This window comes from Astatotilapia calliptera, chromosome 16, assembly GCF_964374335.1.
Source record: "Astatotilapia calliptera chromosome 16, fAstCal68.1, whole genome shotgun sequence".
NCBI lineage: Eukaryota > Metazoa > Chordata > Actinopteri > Cichliformes > Cichlidae > Astatotilapia > Astatotilapia calliptera.
The window spans coordinates 5,324,783-5,347,415 of record NC_137437.1 but is presented as its reverse complement, the minus strand read 5'-3'; the positions used below and the strand labels follow the sequence as shown (position 1 = coordinate 5,347,415).

Here is a 22,633-nt window from a genome sequence, read left to right as displayed (position 1 = left end):
TTCTTTTAGGATAGCTAGGTTTGCCGTTTAAATGTGTAGATATAAAGGTTTGTAAATTAACACAACACTCGTCTACTGAACAACATGCTCAGAATATTTATTGCATGCATATATATATATATATATATATATATATATATATATATATATATATATATATATATATATATATATATATATATATATATATATATATATATATATATATATATATATATATATATATATATATATATATGTGTATATACAGTGGACACTGATTGCAGTAGTAATATCTTGTGCAGTACAACACAACAGCTCTATTACATTTTTCCCACGTTACAAAGAAAACATTGTTTATATTTGGTTAATTCATTCCAGTAAATCCCCACTGCAAACTACAACCTCAATAATTAACATAAAATTATTCATTTGCTGATTAGCAGCCATTATAAGTGGATTTTACAGGCAAACCTGATAAAGATGGAGTACTTTGCTGATGCATCAGTTTGGTTACTGTGCGTTACAGTCAGGCACCAGTTACAACGGTGATGTTTGAATCTGGGGAGATGAACAACCAAGAGAATTAAATGTCAAAAAAGCGAGTGAACCTTAAAAATGTAACATTTGATTTACTTTACAACAGTTTTCCCTTTAGTTTATTTTATTTTTCAGTTTCATAAAAAAGATCATTCAAAGCTGGCACAATTCCCTTAATGAAAATGTTGCATCTGGTGTAATTATTGATATTAAATAGATGTTTAAATTATGCTAACATTTTTCCTGTCTTATTATCACTTTGAACAAAGACTTGCAGTCCAATTCAGGTTGGTCCTTTCAAAGCGTGCCGACTGCAGTGATGAAATAAACTAAATAAATAAAAAGCTTAAACAATAATCATAACTCTTTGTAACAGTTTATAAATATCTTCTACAGATAATGTTTTGGATATAGACTTCTTTAATATTTTGTAGTTAAAAGTTCGTTGTGCTGAGACCTGTGATTAGTCTGACTGGGAGTTTATTTACCTTGAACATCTGTTGTCATGGTAATAAAGTTATCCCATGTGAAATAATATAAAACTAGTCAACATGAATAAAAGAAGTTAATAGAAATGCTTTGGTGGATTAAATGTTAATAATTTTTTCACTGACTGGATGTTATTCAAAAAGTTTTTTTTACATTGTGCTCGTTCACACTTTGAGGACTGTTACACAAAGCATGGTTTGAGTTTAGTGAGGTAACTTCACTAAGCTCAAATCCAGGTTTTTCACTGTTACGAAGGTTCGCTTCTTACTGGAGTACATCGCCATGGTAACTTGCACTGCAGTCCTAAGCTGCTCTGAAGCTCTGTTTGGTATAAGAGAAATCACCACCTACTGACCAGTCAGTTTGACTTCTTTCTTTTTCATATTTTAGAGAAAAGATTACTTGATTAACTGATTGGGAGAACATACACTAGTCCTCAAGGTTAGTAAGCAACATTAGGTGAGATACGTTTTTACCTGCTGGTTGCAGACTGAAATATCTTTCAGGAAAGCCCCTGTCACTGTACACATGGCAGGTGTAGTTTATGTTGAAGTCCTCCTCCTTCAGCTCAGAAAATATCAGCCAGGTCTCTAACCACGCACCTTTACTGGAGCTATCTTGGGGCAGCAAACTGTTGAAGACAATGAGATGAGATCGTCCTAAAATTCCCAAAAGTCTCAACGTTCTCAAAAGTAAGCAAATAAAACAAATTGATGGAGATTTAAGGTACTGACCGCTGTTCTAACATGTGTACACGGTGAGAGGTGTTAGTCTCAAAGAATCCATCTTTGTCCAACCAATAAATATCAACGATAGGCTTCCCAACACCCGGCACAAACACCAGGCACCTTTTACTGAAGTTGTACCCTGAAAACATGCGCAAAACAGTGACTCAGTATAAACATGAAACTGTATATTTAGCATTTACTCTCCCTGCAGAAGTCTGTGACTTTCAACCCAATATGTTGGCCTAAATGAAGCCTGAGATACATAAATATGAAATCAACAGAACACCACATTTCTCAGAAGATCTTAGAGGACTTACCGCTCTGTGCTTTGATTACATCATTGGAGGGTTCATGCACTTGTGGAACCAAAGAGTAATCCCCTGAAACAGAGAACATCAAATACTGTGTAGCTTACAGTAGAGGTTGAATAATCACAAAGATATAATGGAAATTGAATCATATTTCTCTTTCGCAGTTTTACAGTAAGCAAACCTAAGAAACCATTATTACTAACACAACTGATGTTTCTTTTTCTGTTATTATTTTTATTGTTAAAATGAAGCGATTATGCTTTTTTCACCGGATTTTTGTCAACGTACAGTAGTGTCAAGATAGTCTTTGAGGCCTTTGGGCTGGGATGTGTTGGGCAACCGTGATTCTGTCCTTTCAACTGCGCTCAGTATAGAAGTCACGATACCTCAGCTCGCTTGCAAGTGTTTGGGAGCTGTTCTGTTCTGTTTTGTTTGTGTTTGAGGGCGTTACTGTATATGCCTGACTAACTGAAGTGGATATCACGGTCAGTTAGCAGTCAAACATAAACCTTGCTTGAATAACAGAACAAAGACACAGCTGCCCTTCTCAGCTGTGTGGGGGCTCCTGACGAGGTCTTTATCTTGTGTAGCCCAAGGCAAACACAGTTTTTGTTTTGTATTTCCCCGTCTTGTGCCACATGCTTGTTCAAGATATAACATAACAATTTTCACTAAGTGAATCTGTGAATCATAATTTGAGGTATCTAGGTGCTAACCTATAAGCTACATGAGGCTTAGCGGGGGATAATTATGACACAGTCAAACCCAAGTAAATGAAAACCAAGTTGAGTGCTCGGAAATACCAGCTTTATGACTGAAGAGCATTGTGCACATCTATACAGTTACTTATTGTATCATCACTGTTATTTTATAATTCATCTTTACATATGGACAAAAAAAAAAAAATCACTGTTGTCTTCTTCCTCTTTTTTCAGCTGCTCCCTTCATGGGGCGCCACAGCAGATCATCTGCCTCTATCTCGCCCTATCCCTATTGCCCCTTTCTATCACACCCACCCTCCACATGCCCTCCTTCACTACATCCATGAATCTTCTCTGTGTTCTACCTCTTTTCCTCCTGCCTGGATGCTCATCCTCAGCATTATATGTCTAACATAGCCCCTTTCCCTCCTCTGCATGCGTCCAAACCATCCCAGCCTTTCCTCTTTACATTTATCTCCAAACTGTTAACATTAGCCGCCTCTCTGATATGTTCAATGCTAATCTTAATCATTTTTGTCACACCCAGTATAAACCTATATAGATCTTCAAATCCCCCAGCTCGGCCTCCTGTCTCTTTATCATTGCCACCATCTCCAAACCGCCATTATCATTATCTTCCCTCCAGTCAATACTTCCATTGCTCTAGGTTGTCTTCCACCTGCTCCCTGCTCTCACTACAGGTCTGCAAACATCATAATTCACATCATCATAATCCTGTCTGACCTCATCTTCAGCCTGTCCATCACTATCGCAAACAGCATGGTCAATCCCTGGTCCCACCCCCACCTTAAACACCTTCTATCACTTCGAATGCGCCCCGCACCACTGTCTCGTTGTCCTCATACATGGCCTCCCTCACATACTTCTTCACCATTCCTGACTACGTCATTCAGAGCCAAAGTTCCTCTCCTAGCATACAAAAGTATGTCATCTGGACCAACTGCCCTTCCACACTTCATCCACTTCATAGCCCCCTCACTTCATTTCAGTGTTTCTCTTAATCTACAATCTCACCTTTGACCTCTGCGCTAATAGTCTCTGACACAGATCCTTTGATGCCACCCAGGGTGAATGTCAGAGTACAGGTATAGGTGCCTTTGTGTTGAAGGTCCACACTGGTAATTTTCAGTCTGGTGCCCCAGTACTCATAGCTGCCTGTTCCGTCCTCTATGGGGTCACAACCCTAGAGGGAGAAACGCATAAGTCTTTTTTCAAATTAACAATGCATGAAGAAAAATGTTAACTATTTAAATTGGAGAACAGTTTACAGCCACTGGGATAGTTTTGATGCTCCTAATCTGTTCAGATAGACATTTAAAGAGTTCCATGATTTTTAATATTATTAAACTGTTTGTTTCCCTTCCACAAAATTAAAGGGCACGCACACAAACACACCGAGACTGGGATCTGCTGTCAGTCAAATTGCAATTTTTAAACACTCGTATCTCCCCAGAGTTTCAATACATTCCTGGTATTGATAGAAGTTGGAATAGTGGTAGTAAATAGTTGAGGCTGCAGCTACTGTGCAGTCTCTCCATTAAAACCATTAGGTTTCATGCAGCACTCAACAACAATTCTGGAGAACTCACTCTGTACCACTTGATGGAGGAAGAGATGTTGTAGCTGTTCAGCTTATTCATTTCGTTCTTCAGAGGGCAGCTCAGATTGTCAGTGACTCCTTTTGTAAGTGGCTGATAAGCTTTCCTCGGCCTTCCACATTCTCCTGTAGGTCTTTCATCCACCATCAGTCGGCTGGCCTGCCTGTAGCAGTGGGAAGGAGTCCTGTTGGGAAATTAAGCAGAAATATTATAAATGAATAGATAATTGGGCACACTCGCCCTGGCAGTGATGGTCATTGTTTGACCTTCTCCACAGTCAAAAATCAAACAATATTAATATTAAATTTGTTGGAATTGTAAGGGATCTTGATCTTAGATTTTGAAAATCTAAATCTAATTCTGTGTTGGGGATAGATAATATTGCAGCAGTGCCGCTGCACGGGAGGCGGACACACCTGAGCGGAATCCGGTTGTTGTTGTTGGAGTGTGTGGCTGCAAGCTGCAAAGCTGCAGCCCGTGTGTGAACGGCAATCGGAATAAAAGTGTTTGAAAGTACTGAGATCTGGGCGGTTTCGTCATTCTCCTATTATAATTTCCAATACAGTAAAAGCCATAAACCACTCTGTGTTCACTGTGATTACTGATAGATCATGGAGGCAGTTCGATGAGTTGTGTAAGGTGTAAATTAATACTGTGTTCTACTCATTTCTAATATTTCTACTTCTACTAGTGCTTCCTACCTCAGTATGGTCACATAATCCCCACTGTCATTCATGGTTACATTGAGAATCCACAGAGTCTCCTCGTGCACCAGGATGTGACCAGTCTGACTGCTGATTTCTTGGCCTGACACCGAGTTGTACCACGTGATGTTGTACGGGACAGTTTTGAAATCAAAGACGTCTGAGGACACCAGTGTGCTTCTCAGCATAGCCACATCTCCAGGAACAGAGAAAACCCTCTCAAACTGGAGTTTGTAGTCAGTACAGTTCTCTGCAACATACATGTAAGTGTGGAATAGAGAAAATAGTTATTTAACCTTTTATTGCTGAGAAATCAAACATTTCAAAGTCAAATATAATGTTGTTATTTGTTTGAAATTAATTGAATTGAACTGAACTGAACTGAGATGTGACATATTTCCTGCTCCATGTATTTTTACTTGAACTTTCCCAAGCAGAGTTAAAAATCAGTGTTGTTGTAATTCTATCCCTGGCCACAAGAGGGCAATAAAATACTTCAGATCATGCTAGTGGCTCAAACTGCAGCTTGGCAAAAACATGACATATGATAAATTTACAGAAACATTTAAAAATTTGTTAATGTGTTCAGTGTGTTCAGTGTGTGTGTGTGTGTGTGTGTGTGAAGCAGTGTTACTCAGCTCACCCTGTTCAAATCCGCTACAGATTCCACACAAACCAAGGAAAAACACAAGGCTTGCCAGTGTTGAACTTGAACCCATGGCTGAAAAACAAAGATACAGAACATTTAGAAGTGAACATGCTAAGAGTCACAGCAAAAACCTGAAATGGAAATCAGCTGACCTAGTGCCAGGTCTTCCTGCGTCTTTAAATTACATCCAGAGAATGTGAAAAGCCCAAGAGCCTTTAAAATCCAGCAAAAACCAGAGAAACTGAAAGAGCTAACTGTACACTGCCTGATATTTTCTCTCTCCTGCTCACTTCTCCTTTCTCACGCCATCTAGCTCCTTCTCTTGATCGTGAATGACTAGCGCTCTGGTATTTGAGGAGCTGCGTGTGTAAGCCAAAATGCTGCGTAATGCTTTATGACTGGAAGCAGACCCAGAATTCCTGATAACAGTCCAGTGTTAAGTGTTGCTCCCTTGGCCAGCCTCTACATTTTTGCATGGAATGTATTAACCCCTCAGGAGGAACTGAATTAAAACTGGTGAATTTGTATGAGTGTCGGACAACATCAGATTTGTTGCTATGCAAATCATACCCCCAGACAGTAAAGTGTCAAGTGGGACTAAGTAAATGCACAACCCAAGCCTCCATTAATTCGCCAAAAACACATAAAATAAAGTTTACTAAGATAAACAAAGATAGTCGCCATTCTTCCGAGGTTTCTTTACAATTATCCACTTCTAGAACAGTTTGGTTGCCCAAACTTTTTAACGAGCACAAAAGTGATCGTTTGCCAAAAACTGATTTCCAGTGTTGCCGTGTGTGTGTTTTTTTGTTTGTTTGTTTTGATGTGTAATGTCTTTACTTATATTGGTAAGTAGATTTTAGTGAACAGGGTTTACGGGGTTATATATAAAATTTTAAAATGACCTGTTTTTTAAGTATCTTTATTACTCTGCGTTATTGTACCAACATTAAAACCAATCCAGTCCCCTTTTGGCCACTAAAAATATCTTTATGGAACTATTGTTATATAGTTGCAATTTCTGCTATCCTCTTAGTCACTTTGTCAAAAACTGACTGCGGCTTCTAGCTTGTGATACCAATGTTGTTTTGTGGCTCAAGATGACTTATTTTATATTATTGAGGGATACATTTGATATGCTTCGCTGTTTAAAGGCCAAAAGTTTATTCATGGCAGTTTAAATACTTGTAATTACTTTTTGGCAAATGCCAGAAATCAGTTTTTGGCAGACGATCACTTTTTGGCACATCGGTAGCCTACGCCCACTTACACACACATGCAGCGTAATGATTGTTTACGCAGGCAAGCTTGACCTTCAAAATAAAAGCACCACAATTTGAACTAAATAAAATAACAAATAACAAATCCCACTTTAATATGGTCATTGGTTTACTGAAACCCACAATTGCTCCTATCGCATCCACCGTGATGAGTGCGAGTGTGATTATGACTGTTAAAGTGTTGTACGAATATGAATGTGAATGTGGCTTGTAGTAAAAAAGTGCGCGCTGAGACCGATTTGATTTAACTGCATGCGTCCGTAGTTTTAATGTGGTTGTTTACACATAGTGAGGTAACCTGGTAACCTCGACAGATTGCGGCTGTTTAGCCCGTTGTGTTTGGCACTGAACATTTGATCTAGTTTTAAACAACATGTAAGCAGGGACTGTGTTTACAAGCAGATAAACCAGAGTTTGTCTTCAAAAGGTGCAAAATGTGGGCCTGTACAGGGCAGGGGTGCCACCAAGGGGGTCGCTGGGCAACCCCCAAAATTTGCTGCCCCACCTTAGTGCCTCCGGGCAAGACTGCCCTATGTTGGTAATAATGTAATAAGGTTGCAGACAAGCTGGTGCAAATCCCTGGACAGATCACTGGTGCATCTCAGGGCATAACATAACATAGAGACAGGCAACAGTTCACACTCTTGCCTGATCTAATATTTATGATTCTAATTCTTATATGATTGTAATATTTATTTGTCTTTCCTGACCAAGTTTGCTCTTAACCCTGGAGAACCAATGGGGCCAGAGCCGACCCCATTGGCTTACTAGGGAAACCATGGGGTCAAATTTGACCCCATGGTTTCTCCAGGGTTAAAGGATAACTCCATTCTGGGAGAGCCGATGCTTCTGCTCGGCTCTGCTGAGAATCATTAAAACAATGGTTGAGACTTCCAATCAATCAATCAATCAATCAAAACAGATTATTATGGATTTTAAAATCTTATTTGGTTTTGATATGTACCTATTCTTAGTGATATCAGCTGATATCGACAATTAACCAGGCAGAACATTCATTTTGCTCTTTGTCATACTTTTTCAAGTAAACTATATTTGCCGACAGCATATTAAAACTGGAAATTCTGGTTTTATGGTGTGTCACCCCTGTATGGCCACCTCTATGAAAACATTCTGGAGGCGACAGGGACACAGACAGAAGGGCAGGGTGTGGTCGAGTGAGAGCGAGGGCGAATGTAAAGAAGGTGCAGTGCTTGTTACAACCACGGCAGTGAATCAGAGAAGTAAAATGTTACGGTCCCAGCAGTTACTTTTTCAAGCAGAAATAAACACGCCCACACCTCCCAACAAGCCAGAGGGATGGTCTTGCTTCACCAGCTTTTGTGTGAAAGTAACCGTAACTTAGTTCCCATGTGTAAAAACAGTGGATTGAAGGGACCTTTTAGTTCCCTGAATCAGCTCCTGTGACTGAAAGTTCCAGAGAATCTGAGTTGAAGCCCAGCATATGACATTTTCTAATAAAGAAGCAATAAAATTTAAAATCTTCCCAGGAATTCAGTACCAGCTTTAAGTGCCGTTAGAAGCAACATCTGGGTTTTTTCACACCTGAGCACCTTGTTTCTTCTGGCTGACATCAGTTCATGAGTTTGCATAAATGTGCATGGTTTTCTCATCAGTTCAGTGTGGTTTACGCATATGTCTGGGCAATTATTAAAACCAATAGAAGACCAGAGAAAATGGCATTTAACTTAGAATTACATATTACCAGCCTTTCACTGAACTAGTACTGGTATTACACAATCAGTCCAGTCATGAGTCCAGTCATCAGGTTCAGTTACAATTAAAGTACACGACTAAAGCAGAAGGCAGACATGAGTGTACTGAGTAAGGAGTGACTTACTCGGTACATTTTCTACATGGATCTGAATCAAACATGCTGATTTACTGAGTGATTAACATCTTAACAGATCCATTCATGTTTGATCCAAAATGACTGTTACTGCTGGTTTTAACTTCCTATTGAATTATTTGCATGGATGTGGTTGGAAAGCGCCAGAGGAAAAAACAAAACAAAACATTGCTTTCCTAAATATGGTACAGAAACCTGTCATTAACAGCACACAAGCAGTTAAAATAAAATCTCAATTGTTTCATAAATTCCCCTCACCCCCACCGACTTCATCCACCCATCTTCTGAAACTCTGTATGAATAGTAGTTTAGCATACATGCTTGAACTGGTTGAAACAGCAGCTGTAATACTCTGTATGAGGTCACGTTCAGATGAGATTTAATGACAGATTTTTTTTCTAACATTGTGTGACTTCACACCCGCAGAGTCTGTAGCTGCAGATAGTGTGGAAACTTCACACAAAACAAGTGCAGTGCTTTCCTGTGTTGAAAAGGTGATAAAATATAGAAAAAAATAAAAGGAAATATAAATTTAAAAAAATGACAGATATTAAACAAATGTGTGTGCCAGTCCCGGCTTTCATGATATTGTCCCCCCCTCCCATCAGTAGTAATTTAAAAACGTTTATAATGCTTTAACAGCTTTGGGGCAGAAACTGTTTTTAGTGTATATGACCATGATTTCATTGCATTGTCTACCCGATGTTTCGCGATGGTCCGATAATGAATCTATCAGCACATCTTGAGTCGTTTGCAATTTTAAGTAAAAAGAAATAAATTGGTACATAATATCACAAATCGGTATGGTAAGTTTTGACAATCTGCACCAAGGCAAGCAAAGGCTTTTAGAAGAACACAGTAGCAACGAAATGTGTGCAGCTGCTGTGGGAAGAAGGAAAGGAAATGATCGAAACCTCAAAATTCTCACCTGTGTATCACGATACAGGAAGAGCTACTGCTGATGGGAAAACTATAATGAATGGGAGATTGCTTGTGGTTAAAGAGGGCTCCAGTGAACGCTGTGAACGTGTCTTAACACAGTGGTGTTTGTTTAGTTTTGTTTCATCAAAATGTTTCACATCTTTCTGGGAAAAATGTAACCAGTATGCAGTGTGACACCACAGATAAAAACAAGCCAGTGCCTTCAATAAGTGTTATCCTGGGTTCACAGGCCAACCGTCAAAGGCAATATTGGTTGGTATCGAGACTTGGCTAATATTAGTGCTTTTATTGTTGGCTTGTGTTTTTTTACACTGCATGCAAACCACACAGGATCTCGATTACACGTGCACTTTTCAAGTGGTTGTTGTTTGTTTTGAGCAGAAGCTCTTCTGAAGAAATCTCGTTTCTAAGAAGAAAAGGTTCACAACATTTTGACTGTGAGAAACAGGCATGCAAAAGCAGGCTCCATCTATCTAAAGCTTATATTCACTCAGTTTTTGTTCATAAAAGCAAAACAAATAATGGAAAATAAGCACGGCTTAAAATAAAGTTGGCTAAGTGGTCTTTAGATTTAAACAAAAAATATTTTCAAGGTATAAAAGGAGAGCTGAATTTTAATTCATTTTAGACCCAATATCTGTGTCTGCTTCCAGTGCATAGTTGAGCTATTTAGACAAGTTCAGGCAGAGAGGGGCGAGCGTGGGAAGAAGTGAACTGGTTCATCGGGTCACGCTGCAGACATGAGGCTGAAGAAGACAGAAACGAGTGAGTCACCGGAGGTGTAAACCAGCGGGCAGGTCAGGGATCCCAGAGGTTGGCTGCGCAGTGGATTCAGACTGAGCTCATGTTTACCAAAAGTCAGATGACGCTTAACTTTTTCTTTCTTACTGTACTTTTGAATGACTCAGAGCCACACATGCACTCTTTGTGAAATGGTGGTGTACCACCTTAACTCCAAATAGATTTATAGTTGTGTAATATTACACTTTTCAGCACCTTATCTTGGTACCACTTTCACACATTACTGGAAACATCCTTAACTGCAGACAATGGCTAATCAGTGCAGCTCAAAATATTGCTTCCTGGCAGGAAAGAAGCAGGTTTCCCAGCCAAGATCTGCCTATTTTGAGCACTATTTGGGTTTTTGGAAGAGAAATTCTCTATCATTTTTGTCATTGGCAGTGTTGCAAGATCTACAGTTTATGCACTATTACAGCTACAGTCAATAATAAACTTCAAGCGGACACCTTATGCTCTTTATTTTGCTTTTTCCCCCTCATAAATACTCTGTAATAACTGTGGAAGCTCACATTAAATATAGTTCTCAGTAAAACAAAAGTAGAGATAAACTCTTTTTCAGTCTTTGGTCTACTTTAAGATCTTCAAGATCAGGTAGAAAGGGATCATCTATAATAGCTCATAACTGTTTAATATTCGCTGGGAGCTATTTGACTGTTATTCAGAGATCACACTCCATCTACAAAGGGCCACACAGCTATGACAGACTTGTGACATGCTAGCTTCACCATGCACAGTTCACAGCAGACCTCCCATATGATGTAGCCTTCACAGATGCCAATGACAGTATTTATACTTTTGTGTATCGTGCACCTCCATTACTTTGTATTGTCACTGCCAAAAGGCTATATAGTGAAGTTTTCTCTTCAATTCGATCTATTCTCGTTCAGTCAATTTAACACAGGACCATGAATCCAGCGTGAGGCACACAAATCTGCCTTTGATCACAGTGTATCCACTCGCTTGCTGTTCAGACCTTTTGTTTGCAAGGGGTAGCCAATCAGAGCAAAAATGACTTAAAGGGACAGGAGCTAAAACACCAATACTAAGCAGTTGTACCAAGACCCACTATAAGATAAATGACTATTCTGAATAATGTCATTAGAGTTCAATAATAACAATAATAATAATAATAAAAGTTTTGGATGAATTAATCAGAAAGCATTTTGAATCTAAACCTCCCCGATTAAGTTTCAGTCAAGGCACAAAACAAGAAAGTGATGCAGTTTTTCCAGAGCAAGCAGCACTAAAGATGTCTGCTTCTGGGAACAGATGGTGGAAGGAGTGAATGGCTGATGAGAATATCGTTATCATAGTGTTGATAACCACTTTAGGGAAGGGCGCAAGAGGAGCAAGGCTGCTGGAAATCATTTCGTATCTTAAGATATCTTAAAGCAATAATCTACAGTTTATAAAATCTGCTAATCATCTTCAGCACGACCTTTTCTGTTTGCGTTCATTGGACAAAGTCAAGCTGTATGTTGTAAACCACAGCAGTGTTATTGAAAATGCTTGCATGGCAGAAAACTTACAGAAGCTGTTGGGAAATGGGCCTCGCTAACGGACCAAATTTGTGCAATGTTTAAATTTCGCTACAGCAAACTGACAGAGAGGAACAAGCGTCTGTTTTCTGTTTACATTTGGTTAAATGTTCATTTGGTCTACAGATCTGTTCAGTCATGTGAACTTTGTCCATCTGTTTATAGGGCAGCGATTGCCACATACACTGAAGAGCGGTCACAGGTGCAAGGTACTGATAACACGAACATCTCAGGAAAAGACAGACACTTTACGTGCATGCGTAGCTCAGGATTTTACTTTCAATTCCATGTTATGTTGGAATTAAATTAGTTTGTCAGCAGGTTTGGTGTAGCAGCTTAAAACTGCACGAGCCTGAAACAACAAGTGCTTTCTGTAGGGCAGTCAAATATTTAAAATCAAGGATGATGTGGAAACAAACAGCAGTGAGCTCAGCAGTGATTGGCTTTAAACAGAGGTTGCAAACTTTGTATGCGTCACCATAAACATACAGATTCCGGTTGTGATTCAGATAAACGTGCAACAGCAACAAAATGTTCTTTCAACTGCTGTTAACAAACAGCTCGCAGCTGTAGGAGACAAACTCTGGACTTCAGGAAGGGAAATATCACAATACTCAAGCACTGCTCAGGGTTCATCTTTTTGACTGACTGATCAGTCGAAACCAACATTAAGTTGCTAAAGTTTGTCCTTAAAAAAATTCTAAGCAGTATTTTAACTCATTTAAATGTTCATGTTTACTCAATTTCAGTTTGCTCTTCCTCCAATTTGCCTTTAACCTCATTTAACCCCATCTTGTGAATAGTTTGAACAGCACAGAAATGTTTTGGAGAAACGTGGCAAATGTCAGCTTTTTAACATTTCCATGTTCCTAGAATGATGAAAAAGTCCTTAGCTAAGCTAAAACAACAAACTTTTTTTTATTTTAAGGGGAAGAGGATGTGATTTCAATGGAGAATTGAAACCCAGATCTTCAATGAATCGCATCAACCAGCAATAAAAGTAACAACTTGCTCACAAGACTGACACACCCTGTAGGTCAGTCATAAAGATGACTTATTTATCTTTGAGCACACAGCCTAGTGTGCTCAAATAACGCCTAAGACTTTTGGATTATTTTCCTTTGTATAGTTGTTGTGGATTTGTTAAAATATGCAGAGGAGGAGAATCTGTGCGCCTGTTCTTGCACCTCCAAGTTTCTACCTTCTGTTGCTGCTTTTAAATCCAATAAATAGTGTTTGCATTCTCAAGCGCCACCTGAATTTCATGGTTTGCATAGCCTTTCCTAACCAAATATCTGTATTTTTATATTTATTAATTATTTAGGTTTTTATTTGCACCCAGAGAATTTTCTGCACTCTAATTCAGGATGCTCACGCCTCTTGATTGTTAAGCATCAGATCAGACTATTTTCACAAGCTGAAAGGAAACACGCTGTCCTTAAGAACACTTTGAATCTTGTTCTCATGTTTGCTAAACCAAGTTATTTTTAACCATGTCTGAGAAATTCTGTTTTAAATTAAAGATGCAGTATGAGGAAGCCTTCCCGGAAATGTGAGGATGACCATCCCTGCTGGCCTGATAAGAGACGAACAATGTGGGAATTTTCTAATATAAATGACATTTCAGCCCTTAAGAGCGCAAAGGGAGACGTCTCAGAAATAGTGATGGAATAGTTTTCTAAAACTAGCCTGCAGAAACCGTGCCATCCTTGAACAAGGGTTAATGGCTTAAGTTTAAGACATGGAGCTTGTGGGAGGTTATCAAAATACATGACTCATTTAGCTCTGAAAAAGGGAAAGCAACGGGAGTTACCCTTCCTTCAGCCGAGCCTGAGAACATGAATAGTGTGACTGTGTTTTTTCACATTGTGGAAACAATATTGCAGGTAGTGTGAAATGGTAATTTGTTTGTGCTTTTTGGTTTGAGGTGAAATCCTCAGTGAGAAGGCTGCTCTCGTTTTTTTCTATTGTGGCTCTGTTATTTTTCCTCTAAGCTATCTACCTTAAACATGCAAGAGAACATAATGTAGAAGGGTCTAAATGTCCAAGTAAACACAGTTTCTAAGAGCAGCAGTAACATACAGCTGTGAATGAGCCAGGTCTTCCGGTTGAGTGAACGCTGGCGCGACTGGCTGCCGCTACTCACCGGCCGCCACTCACCTAAGTCCACCCTCAAAACTCATCTGTTTAAAATTGCCTATTCTTAAATTTCTGTATGTTTTAACTTTTATCTTCTATTTTTATCATTGTGTATATTTCCAGTTTTTATCTGTTGTACAGTGTCCTTGGGTGCTTTGAAAGGCGCTATTTAAATAAAATGTATTATTATTATTATTATTATTAAACTCGAACAAACTGCAGGCTTGGGAATGCAGATGAATGCTCCAGAATTACAAGATTTTGTTCAGGGATTATACTGCGTATCCACATGAGAAGCTGAAGCCTACAAGTGTTTTGTTTTTTTCCCTTTGCTGTCAAATCACTGTGTACACTCCCTGCAGTCCCTGCCTTAAGCAAGCTGTGCCTGCTTCAATTTCCTCTTTTCTCCTCCTTATACTAATATTTGACAATTTGCTTAATTTCCTCCTGCATCAGTCTAGCCTATCCCTCATCACCCTGCTCTTTCAACACAGAAATATTCATAGGCTATTGTTTATGAAAATATCCCAACCAGACACCCTCTCATACATCTGCAGGTGGATTGTTCACAGTTCAAGCTTGGTGTTTAAGCTGCTGTTTATAGAGCTGAACCAAGTGTATTGACTAATCCCCATATGCATCATTTATAATGCTAAAGAATAAATCCAGTGTCCTCTTTCTTAGCAGGAGAGTCAATGTACAGTTGATGTAAACATGGGGCAATAACCTGTTTTAACACAACAGAAAAATGACTGAAGTCCCACACAACTTTTTCTTATTTTCTAGCCAAACCACTGTGCATATGTTACATCTGCAGCAGCCATCTACATTTGCTCTTGGATTAAAACAAATAACAGTTATAAATAACTGTCCAAACTCCCGAGGGAGGTAGAAAGGTCTAAAGGGGAAGGACAGAAGCTGACAAACATGACAAACAAATGCCTCTCTGTGTAACTCTTGAACTGATTTGACGATATGCATTTCAATACATTATTAAATCAGAAAAACCTTCCCTAAATCAAATCTCTCATTCCTGTCATCAAAGCCTTCATTGGGTATATTTGTGCAGGGTACTGATAACACACAAAACAAACAGCACTGTGGCTACAGGAACCTGTTATAAATGTTGACAAAGTTCAGTCACGGTAATGCAGGAAGAACTCCTACATAAGCTTTGGAGATGACAAACTGCGAGAAAACCGCACAGTACAACCCACACTGAACAACCACCCAGAATGCACCTAAATGAATCACTCCTTTAATGTGAGGTTTTTGATTTGGCATGAAAATCGTCCCTTTTTCTTCTCATCATCTGTCAGTTTTATACAAGAAAAAAGGTGTCAGTATTGCTATTCCTGCTCTATGAGATCTATCCATCGCTCAAAAATCAAACATTTGTGTTGGCTGCAGTGGGCATCTTTACTATAGTGTGAAAGGAAGTGTGCCTCCTTTGTGGTAAACATTACAAACGCACTTTTTCGAAAAAGTAAACAGGCGAATGGTAGACCTCATATTTCTAAGAATTCGAGCACCGAGGCCACATTCAGTGGCAGAGTTTGCCCCAGAAAAGTCAGAAATTATTAAGAACATAAACAGCTTAGGAACAAGTAAGTGGTAAATATTGACTCACCTAGGAAAAAGAGACACCGAGGCACAACACAGGCGAAGGAAGGATGAGACAGTTTACTCGACACGGCAGACCTAAGAGAGGAAATCTCACCTCTGACCCTTGCATGCAGAGAGGAATCTCAAACGTGCTGCCCAGCCGGTGACTCAACAGCTTTGTTCCACCTCCACAGGACGACGCACAGACACAGAGGAGGAAGAGTGTGTTTGGATTGCACCTCTCAGCTCTCTGTTCTCCTTCCTTTGCATTTCAACACAGCGTTAAATCAGCTAAACCTTCCCGAAATCAAATCCCTCACTGCTATGTTAACTAAAAATAACTTATTCTGGTTCACTAACTGTTAACCAGAAAAAACGCCCATAACATAAACACGGATGTTAAATATAAACAATATATTTAGTTGCTCATATTGTCTACAAGAGCATAAGCACATTTATATTTGTTGTTAAATATGACTGAAAACTCACTTTTCATTCACAGGATATTTAACTGTTGCAAGATTTCAGCAAGAAATGTGAAATCTTTGTGTTGTTTTTTTCCGCAAAAGAAAAAAAGTCTTTGCTTTCAAAGAAATGTCTATAATGTAATGAATTAACAGAAGAACTAAATTCACCCTAAGCATGTTTAAAACGCTTCATTTTACTTTGGCGGAAAAGAAAATACACGCTATTATAGTTCTAATTGAAAAGATTAAGCCAGAAGAAGCAGAAAGCAGAAAAACTGTATATCCTTACTGTCAGATTTAATGAGGACGAGACCCCAAAGCAGGACTACAAACAAAAAGCGAAAAAGCAGGGAGCCAGAAAATCAAATACACAAGACACAGTTCTGGGATCAGCTCGGCATTGAGGCAAGCATGGGGAAGATGGCGGTTCGTACGGCCGGCCAGGTGGCCAATCGTGCAGATAAAGCAACTCTGTGGGCTGCCTGAGAGACCAGTGACTGAAACCCTCTAATGGTTTGAGTGGTGACAGGCATTGGTGATGGGACACGTCAGGCAGATGGACAACATGCCAGCAGTGGAGGTTCAGTGAGAGACTGTGTTGAAGGAGGAGAGGGGACTCCTCTAGAGGCTTGTGTGGAAGCCAGCGATCACTGAGACAGAAATACGCTGAAAGATGGATGGGAGCCCAGGAGCTGAGATGGAGCAATCACATGTCGCAGCAGGTGGTTGACAACAAGAAGGCTGATGCTGACAACAAAGGAGACCCTGGTGTAGGCTTGGGGGTAGGAACAATGTAGGAACTCCACAGAAGGCTCAGCAGGTATCTGCATTTAAGACAGAGACCCTTATACTCAGGCTGTTTGTTTGGAACTCTTGGATTCAGGATTGTGCTCACACACTTGCAGAGACGAATCAATGGACTCAAGCTGAGACGCAGGTGGAGAGGGACCCTTGGACTCGGCATGTTAACGGCAGTCAGGGTGCCATTGCCTGTCCTCTAAAGGTCTGTGTATCCCTTCATGGATATGTCCCAGATTATCACTGACCCACCGCCAAACCGGTCATGCTGGATGATGTTACAGCAAGCAAAACCTTCTTCTCCACAGCTTCTCCAGACACTTTAGTGTCTGTCATATGTGCTGAGGGTGATCCTGCTCTCATCTGTGAAAAGCACTGAGCATCACTGGTGAACTAACCAATTCTGGTATTCTATGGAAGATGCCATTGTTTCACTGTTGCCCCTCTAATGCACCTGTATTTAATTTAACATCAAAGCAGCTGAAATTAATTAACACCCCCCTCTGCCACTTAACGGACAAGATCAATATCGCAGAGGTTTAATTGCCTTGATGCTGAGTGCAACACAATGCAAAGGAGGAAAGACATCAGTAATGATCACAGAGAAGCAACTGTTTCAGCCCGTCAATATTAGACGGGTTATAAGGCCATTTCCAAACAATATGAAGTCCATCATTATGCAGTGAAAAGATCATTCAGAAATGGAAAACATTCAAGACAACTGCCAATCTTCCCAAGGAGTAGACGTCCCAGCAGATTCATCCCAAGATGCTCAGAGAAACTAAAAAAACACCCAAATAACAACCCCCTGTCTAAATCAGAGACAAACAGCTGTTTATGTTTTTAAACCCATTTTGCACAGAGAGGCATTTTTTGAAAAATGTATTGATAGCAATGTTGAATATTATTACACAGGAAAAAAAAAACTACACGTAAAATAATTACACCGTGACGCCTCTGCCTTTGTAAATGGAGGGACAGTAACTGCGTGTTTATATGTAAGCGTGTAAAACCTGCAGATAGTCAGATTAACAGTATTTTGTCTCTATCTGCCATTCTGCAATTCCTCTCATGTAAACAATAACGTGGCGCACAGCGTGACATGAAAAAAGGCACATACCTTTGACGCTGCGTGACGAACTCTGTATTCCTCGTCCACACGGAAACGCAAAAAAGGAGGAAAATCTCAGTTTTCGCTGATTCGAAACGGCGTTTACGTGTGGATGAAACAGCTGCGTTTTCAAAAATACCCGCGTAGGTGCGGACGTAGCATAAAAGAGTTAGTGGTTTATTTATTGCAGTTTACTTGTATTTGCTTAATTGTTTACTAAATGTTTGAGGTGTGAAATAAACCGCAATGGAGCAAAATATGGGTGTGTGTGGTTGGAGGATGTGTTTGTGCATGCATGCGTGTGCGTGTGGGGGGCGCGAACATTTTTCATGTAAAACAAAGGGGGGCCCAGCAAAAGAAGTTTGGGAACCGCTGCATTAAAGCATTAATAAGGCAACCACGTGTTTGTGAATGTCAAAGCACACAAACCACAGGAAGGCATCCTTAAAACATGCTTCAGCATATCTGTGTATTCGGCACTTGACTCAGATAACCTAGAATCCGGACATACTGGGTCCTAACTAGAGCCCATTCAAAAAGTTGAGATGAGGTAGTCCATCAAAGCAACAAATGATAAGGGGAAAAAAATTCCTCCAGAAATTCAATTAAAGTCTCTTGAGTCAAGCCCAAAGCAATTATACAGAGGTGTGAAGCCACACCCGGGCTTCCCCAGTGGATAAAGGAATCCCCATGAGCCACAGCCATTCGTCAAGATATGAGTCAAGCCCTACATCGAGTACAATCCCTGAGTAAATGTCACATTTTCAAACAGGATGTGCTGCGAGAAATGTGTACCAGTTCAAAGCTACAATTCAGCAGTGAGACATATCCCGAGCTCACGCAGCAAATGTTCTCTTTTCTGTTTAAGTGAGTAACCTGAAGGTTTTTTCCCTTTTTCTCTGCCTACTCACTGTGTAGACTGTTGGTGACTTGTGATATTGTATTTACAATTTTCAGGTATCTGTACTTTACTTGAGTATTTCTTTTTCTGGCAACCTTTTGCTTTTACTCACTACATTTACATAAATATCAGTACCTCAGCGCCTAGCTAGCGTTACAGAAGAGGAGCGATTATAAAAGAAATAACGCTTTTTAACCGTTTGTGTGCAGTTTGTCTCACAGTCTAGCTAAAGGTTCAGCTGTTGTATTTCAGATGGAGAGAGAAGAAAGAGAGCTAACGTCACTCAGAGATAGAGAAAGATAAGAAAGACAGGACAGGAGAGGAGAGGAAGGAGAGAGGTTAGATGTAAAGGTAGGGGCTGCTAAGTGATATTTCATAAACTGGAAATTTCAAATGTTTTTAAATCAGATATTGGGTCTGTACATGAGACATTATATTTTTTCATATGTGAAACGTGCTGCAAAACAAACTGAAGTAGACGAACTATGTTATTTAAAGGTTGCATGACAATCCTCTACAGCAGGGGTAGGCAACTCCGGGCCTCGAGTGCCAGTGTCGGTGCCAAGTGGATCAAGGACACATCTAAAACCTGCAGGACACCGGTCCTCGAGGCCTGGAGTTCCCCACCCCTGCTCTACAGGTTAGTGCAGGATAAACAGGTTAGTTTGCAGTTGTGGACATCCACAGAGGGCAGCAGGTCAGTTGATTACAGCCTGCACACTAAGAAAATCTACTGGAGCTCTCAATAGAAATGATTGTGACTTATGATTCTTTTCCCCACACTGAGCCATTAAAACAATTTAAGATTTCACCACATCCCACCAGCAATGTTGGGAAAGTTACTTTTAAAATGTATTCCATTACAGATTACAGAATACATGCCCCAAAATGTATTCTGTAACGTATTCCGTTACGTCACTCAATGAGAGTAACGTATTCTGAATACTTTGGATTACTTAATATATTATCATGCTTTTTACAACTACGTGAATGTACTATTGCTGTGATTTATTACTGTTACTGAAGGTCCGCGGGTCCGAACCATAGTAAAGGGACCTCTGGTGTTGGGCTCGTAGCTGAAAAATAGCTTTACTTTGTTGTCTGGGTCAAGTTTGCTAGCGAGAGACAGAGAGAGGAGTTGAAAGGCTACTCCAACGGAACTTATTGTTTCGGAGGAAAACATGAACACAGCATACAGTCTAGTCGTAATAGCTTACTTACAACTGGGCTCGTCAGGCACTCTTCTTGGCTGCAGTGGTTATTATTATATTTACATGCTTCCCGCTCCCGTTTCTGCTACGATAACTACTTTTCCACTCTCCTTTTTCTCCCTCCTCGCGCTCACAGACACATAACGGGTATGGCAGTCCATTCTCCCTGCAGCACGGACTACACTGCCCATAAGGCTACATTCTTTAGGGCTATGCCTGTAGCATTCTGCCTATTAGCTTAGCACAACAACAACAACAAAAAGGCGCTCTCTCACCCAGGAAACACACAGTCACAGAGAGAGCGCGTGTCGCCCTGTAACCATGGCAACCGTAACTCTGCCGCCTGAAACAACAGAACATAGCTGTCAAACCAAACCCAAACAGTCCTGACCCGCCACAATATGAAACAGGAAAATTCTGCTGTGTAATCCATTTATTTCAACAAAGTAACTGTATTCTAAATACGTAACGGCGGTACATGTATTCCGTTACTCCCCAACACTGACCATTGTACTCCCATCCTTTATCCAGCCGCTGGTCTGCCATGTTTAAATGACACCGGTTAAGAGGGAGCATGCCAACTGCATTTGTGAGCGTGTTTGTGGGCGTGTGCTTGTGAGAAGAAAGTAGCTTAAATAAATATCACGTGTTTTTTCTTTATTTCTGAGTCCTCTGTTGGTTTACTTCAGGCTCCAGTGAGCAATGCTTTTGTAAAATATCTGGGCACATGTACGTAAAAGCATTAAAAGTAGGAAAATCATTTGAATCTGTCTCTTGAAGGAACAGAAAAAAATGTGTTAAAGTCTGTCTGGCGCTTACGTCACCGACAGGACTTCGTACCAAATCTGTTTTGGTCAACATGACACTGATCTAGAAATGAGACTGTGTTGAGTGCCACACATGCAGAAGCATCATGGATGATTAGAGTTCAGAGGTTTTGATGTTATGGTGTTAGATACCATTGTTTAACACAGGAAACTCACCAGACTGCTGTTATGTCAGTCCTTCTGTCAAGGCAACCGCCTCCTTAGTTTACGTGAAAGTCTTGTAAAAACATCTTAAGGTGGAAACAAAAAAATCTCATCTTAGACGTGTCCTTCGCAGCTCATACTTCCTCTTTCTGTGAGGACTTAAGCACATGTGGCAATTTCCTTTTTGGGAGATATTTTGAAAGCCAAATGATGTCCTAACATGTTGGGCAATCTTTGGGAGGAGAGCGTGCTGTTCGGGTGATTCACACATACACTGATCTCTTCCACGCCAATTACTGTGGAGCACCTTTTTAGTTCTTGTTAAAACAATCTTTATTTTAAGTGCAATTGTTGTTGTTGTGTGTGATTTTTTTTTCCGTTTTCTGTCACGTTAAGTGGTTCCAGCAGCCTGAGTGCGTCTGTCTCCCACATTTCTGCGTGTTATGACGGTCACACTGAGCCCTCTTGTGGCTGCACGGGGAGTCAGCCTGACACAACGTCGAGCTTTAGCCGTGAAATGTGTTTCAACTTATGCTAAACTTTGATTTTAATGGTCCTGCTGCACTTTGAGCGCTTTTTTAGCCTGTTTCTGGGGAGAGGATGAATCGAGAACTTTCTGTGTGGACTGCGTGTTTCTCTCTGTGTCTGTGTGCTCTCCCCTGTTACAGTACAAAGTCAGTCAGGCAGTTAGATGTTGGTGTGGCGGTGTTTGATTGTCTATATCTGCCCTTTACTGGATGTATGTGAAACAGGGCAAACAAGGATGTGGTTTTAAAATTAGGTGACTGTTTCCATGGCCTTGTTTTTATAGGCCTCTGTGGTACTCAGAACCACAGAACTGTTTAAAACTGCTTGTGCTCTGCAGATGAATCACATTTATTCTCTGGAAATTCACACTGTAGAAAATGAGGCACTCTTACATTTGTGGAATAGGGACACTGCCTGCACTGTACACAAGGGCTCGTTATGGAAGCCTTTTTCTGCCAATGAAAAAAATACTAGGCATCAAAATGTCAAATTAGGGACTTCAAAATTTCAATTTACTAGCTAAAACTTAGGGGTTAAGTAAAAATTGTGAGACACCTAACAAGGAATTGTGAGCTAATAACCCCAAATATTATGGTTGGAATTTTTTTTAAAATGGTGAAAACAAGTTTCCGTAGATCCCACTCGAAAACCTTTTCCTGTGAAATGTTTGGGTCTGTTTGCCCACTGCTCTGTGTCACATCCTGCCGAACGATGACGGGTTTGCAGGGTCTCTCATGTGGAGGATGATGTGGAC

The 22,633-nt window shown here is 40.2% G+C and overlaps 1 protein-coding gene across 5 annotated transcripts; it reads right to left on the bottom strand.

Moving 5' to 3' along the window:
• Positions 1–223: 223 nt before the first annotated feature.
• On the bottom strand, positions 224–21,525 carry LOC113007889 (interleukin-1 receptor type 2-like). Of its 5 annotated transcripts, none has more exons than XM_026144920.2 (9): positions 21,364–21,525; positions 5,715–5,792; positions 5,069–5,321; positions 4,359–4,551; positions 3,784–3,952; positions 2,054–2,116; positions 1,743–1,875; positions 1,485–1,639; positions 224–540 (listed from the first exon to the last, which is right to left on the bottom strand). In XM_026144920.2, the coding sequence occupies exons 2-9, from the start codon at positions 5,788–5,790 to the stop codon at positions 509–511; spliced, it is 1,074 nt and encodes a 357-aa protein (XP_026000705.2). In that variant the 5' UTR covers positions 5,791–5,792; positions 21,364–21,525; the 3' UTR covers positions 224–508. The 5 variants fall into 5 exon arrangements, with proteins under 5 accessions (XP_026000705.2, XP_026000707.2, XP_026000706.2 ...); XM_026144922.2 differs by lacking the exon at positions 21,364–21,525 and adding an exon at positions 20,391–20,660; XM_026144921.2 differs by lacking the exon at positions 21,364–21,525 and adding an exon at positions 16,008–16,154.
• Between the last annotated feature and the right edge of the window lie 1,108 nt (positions 21,526–22,633).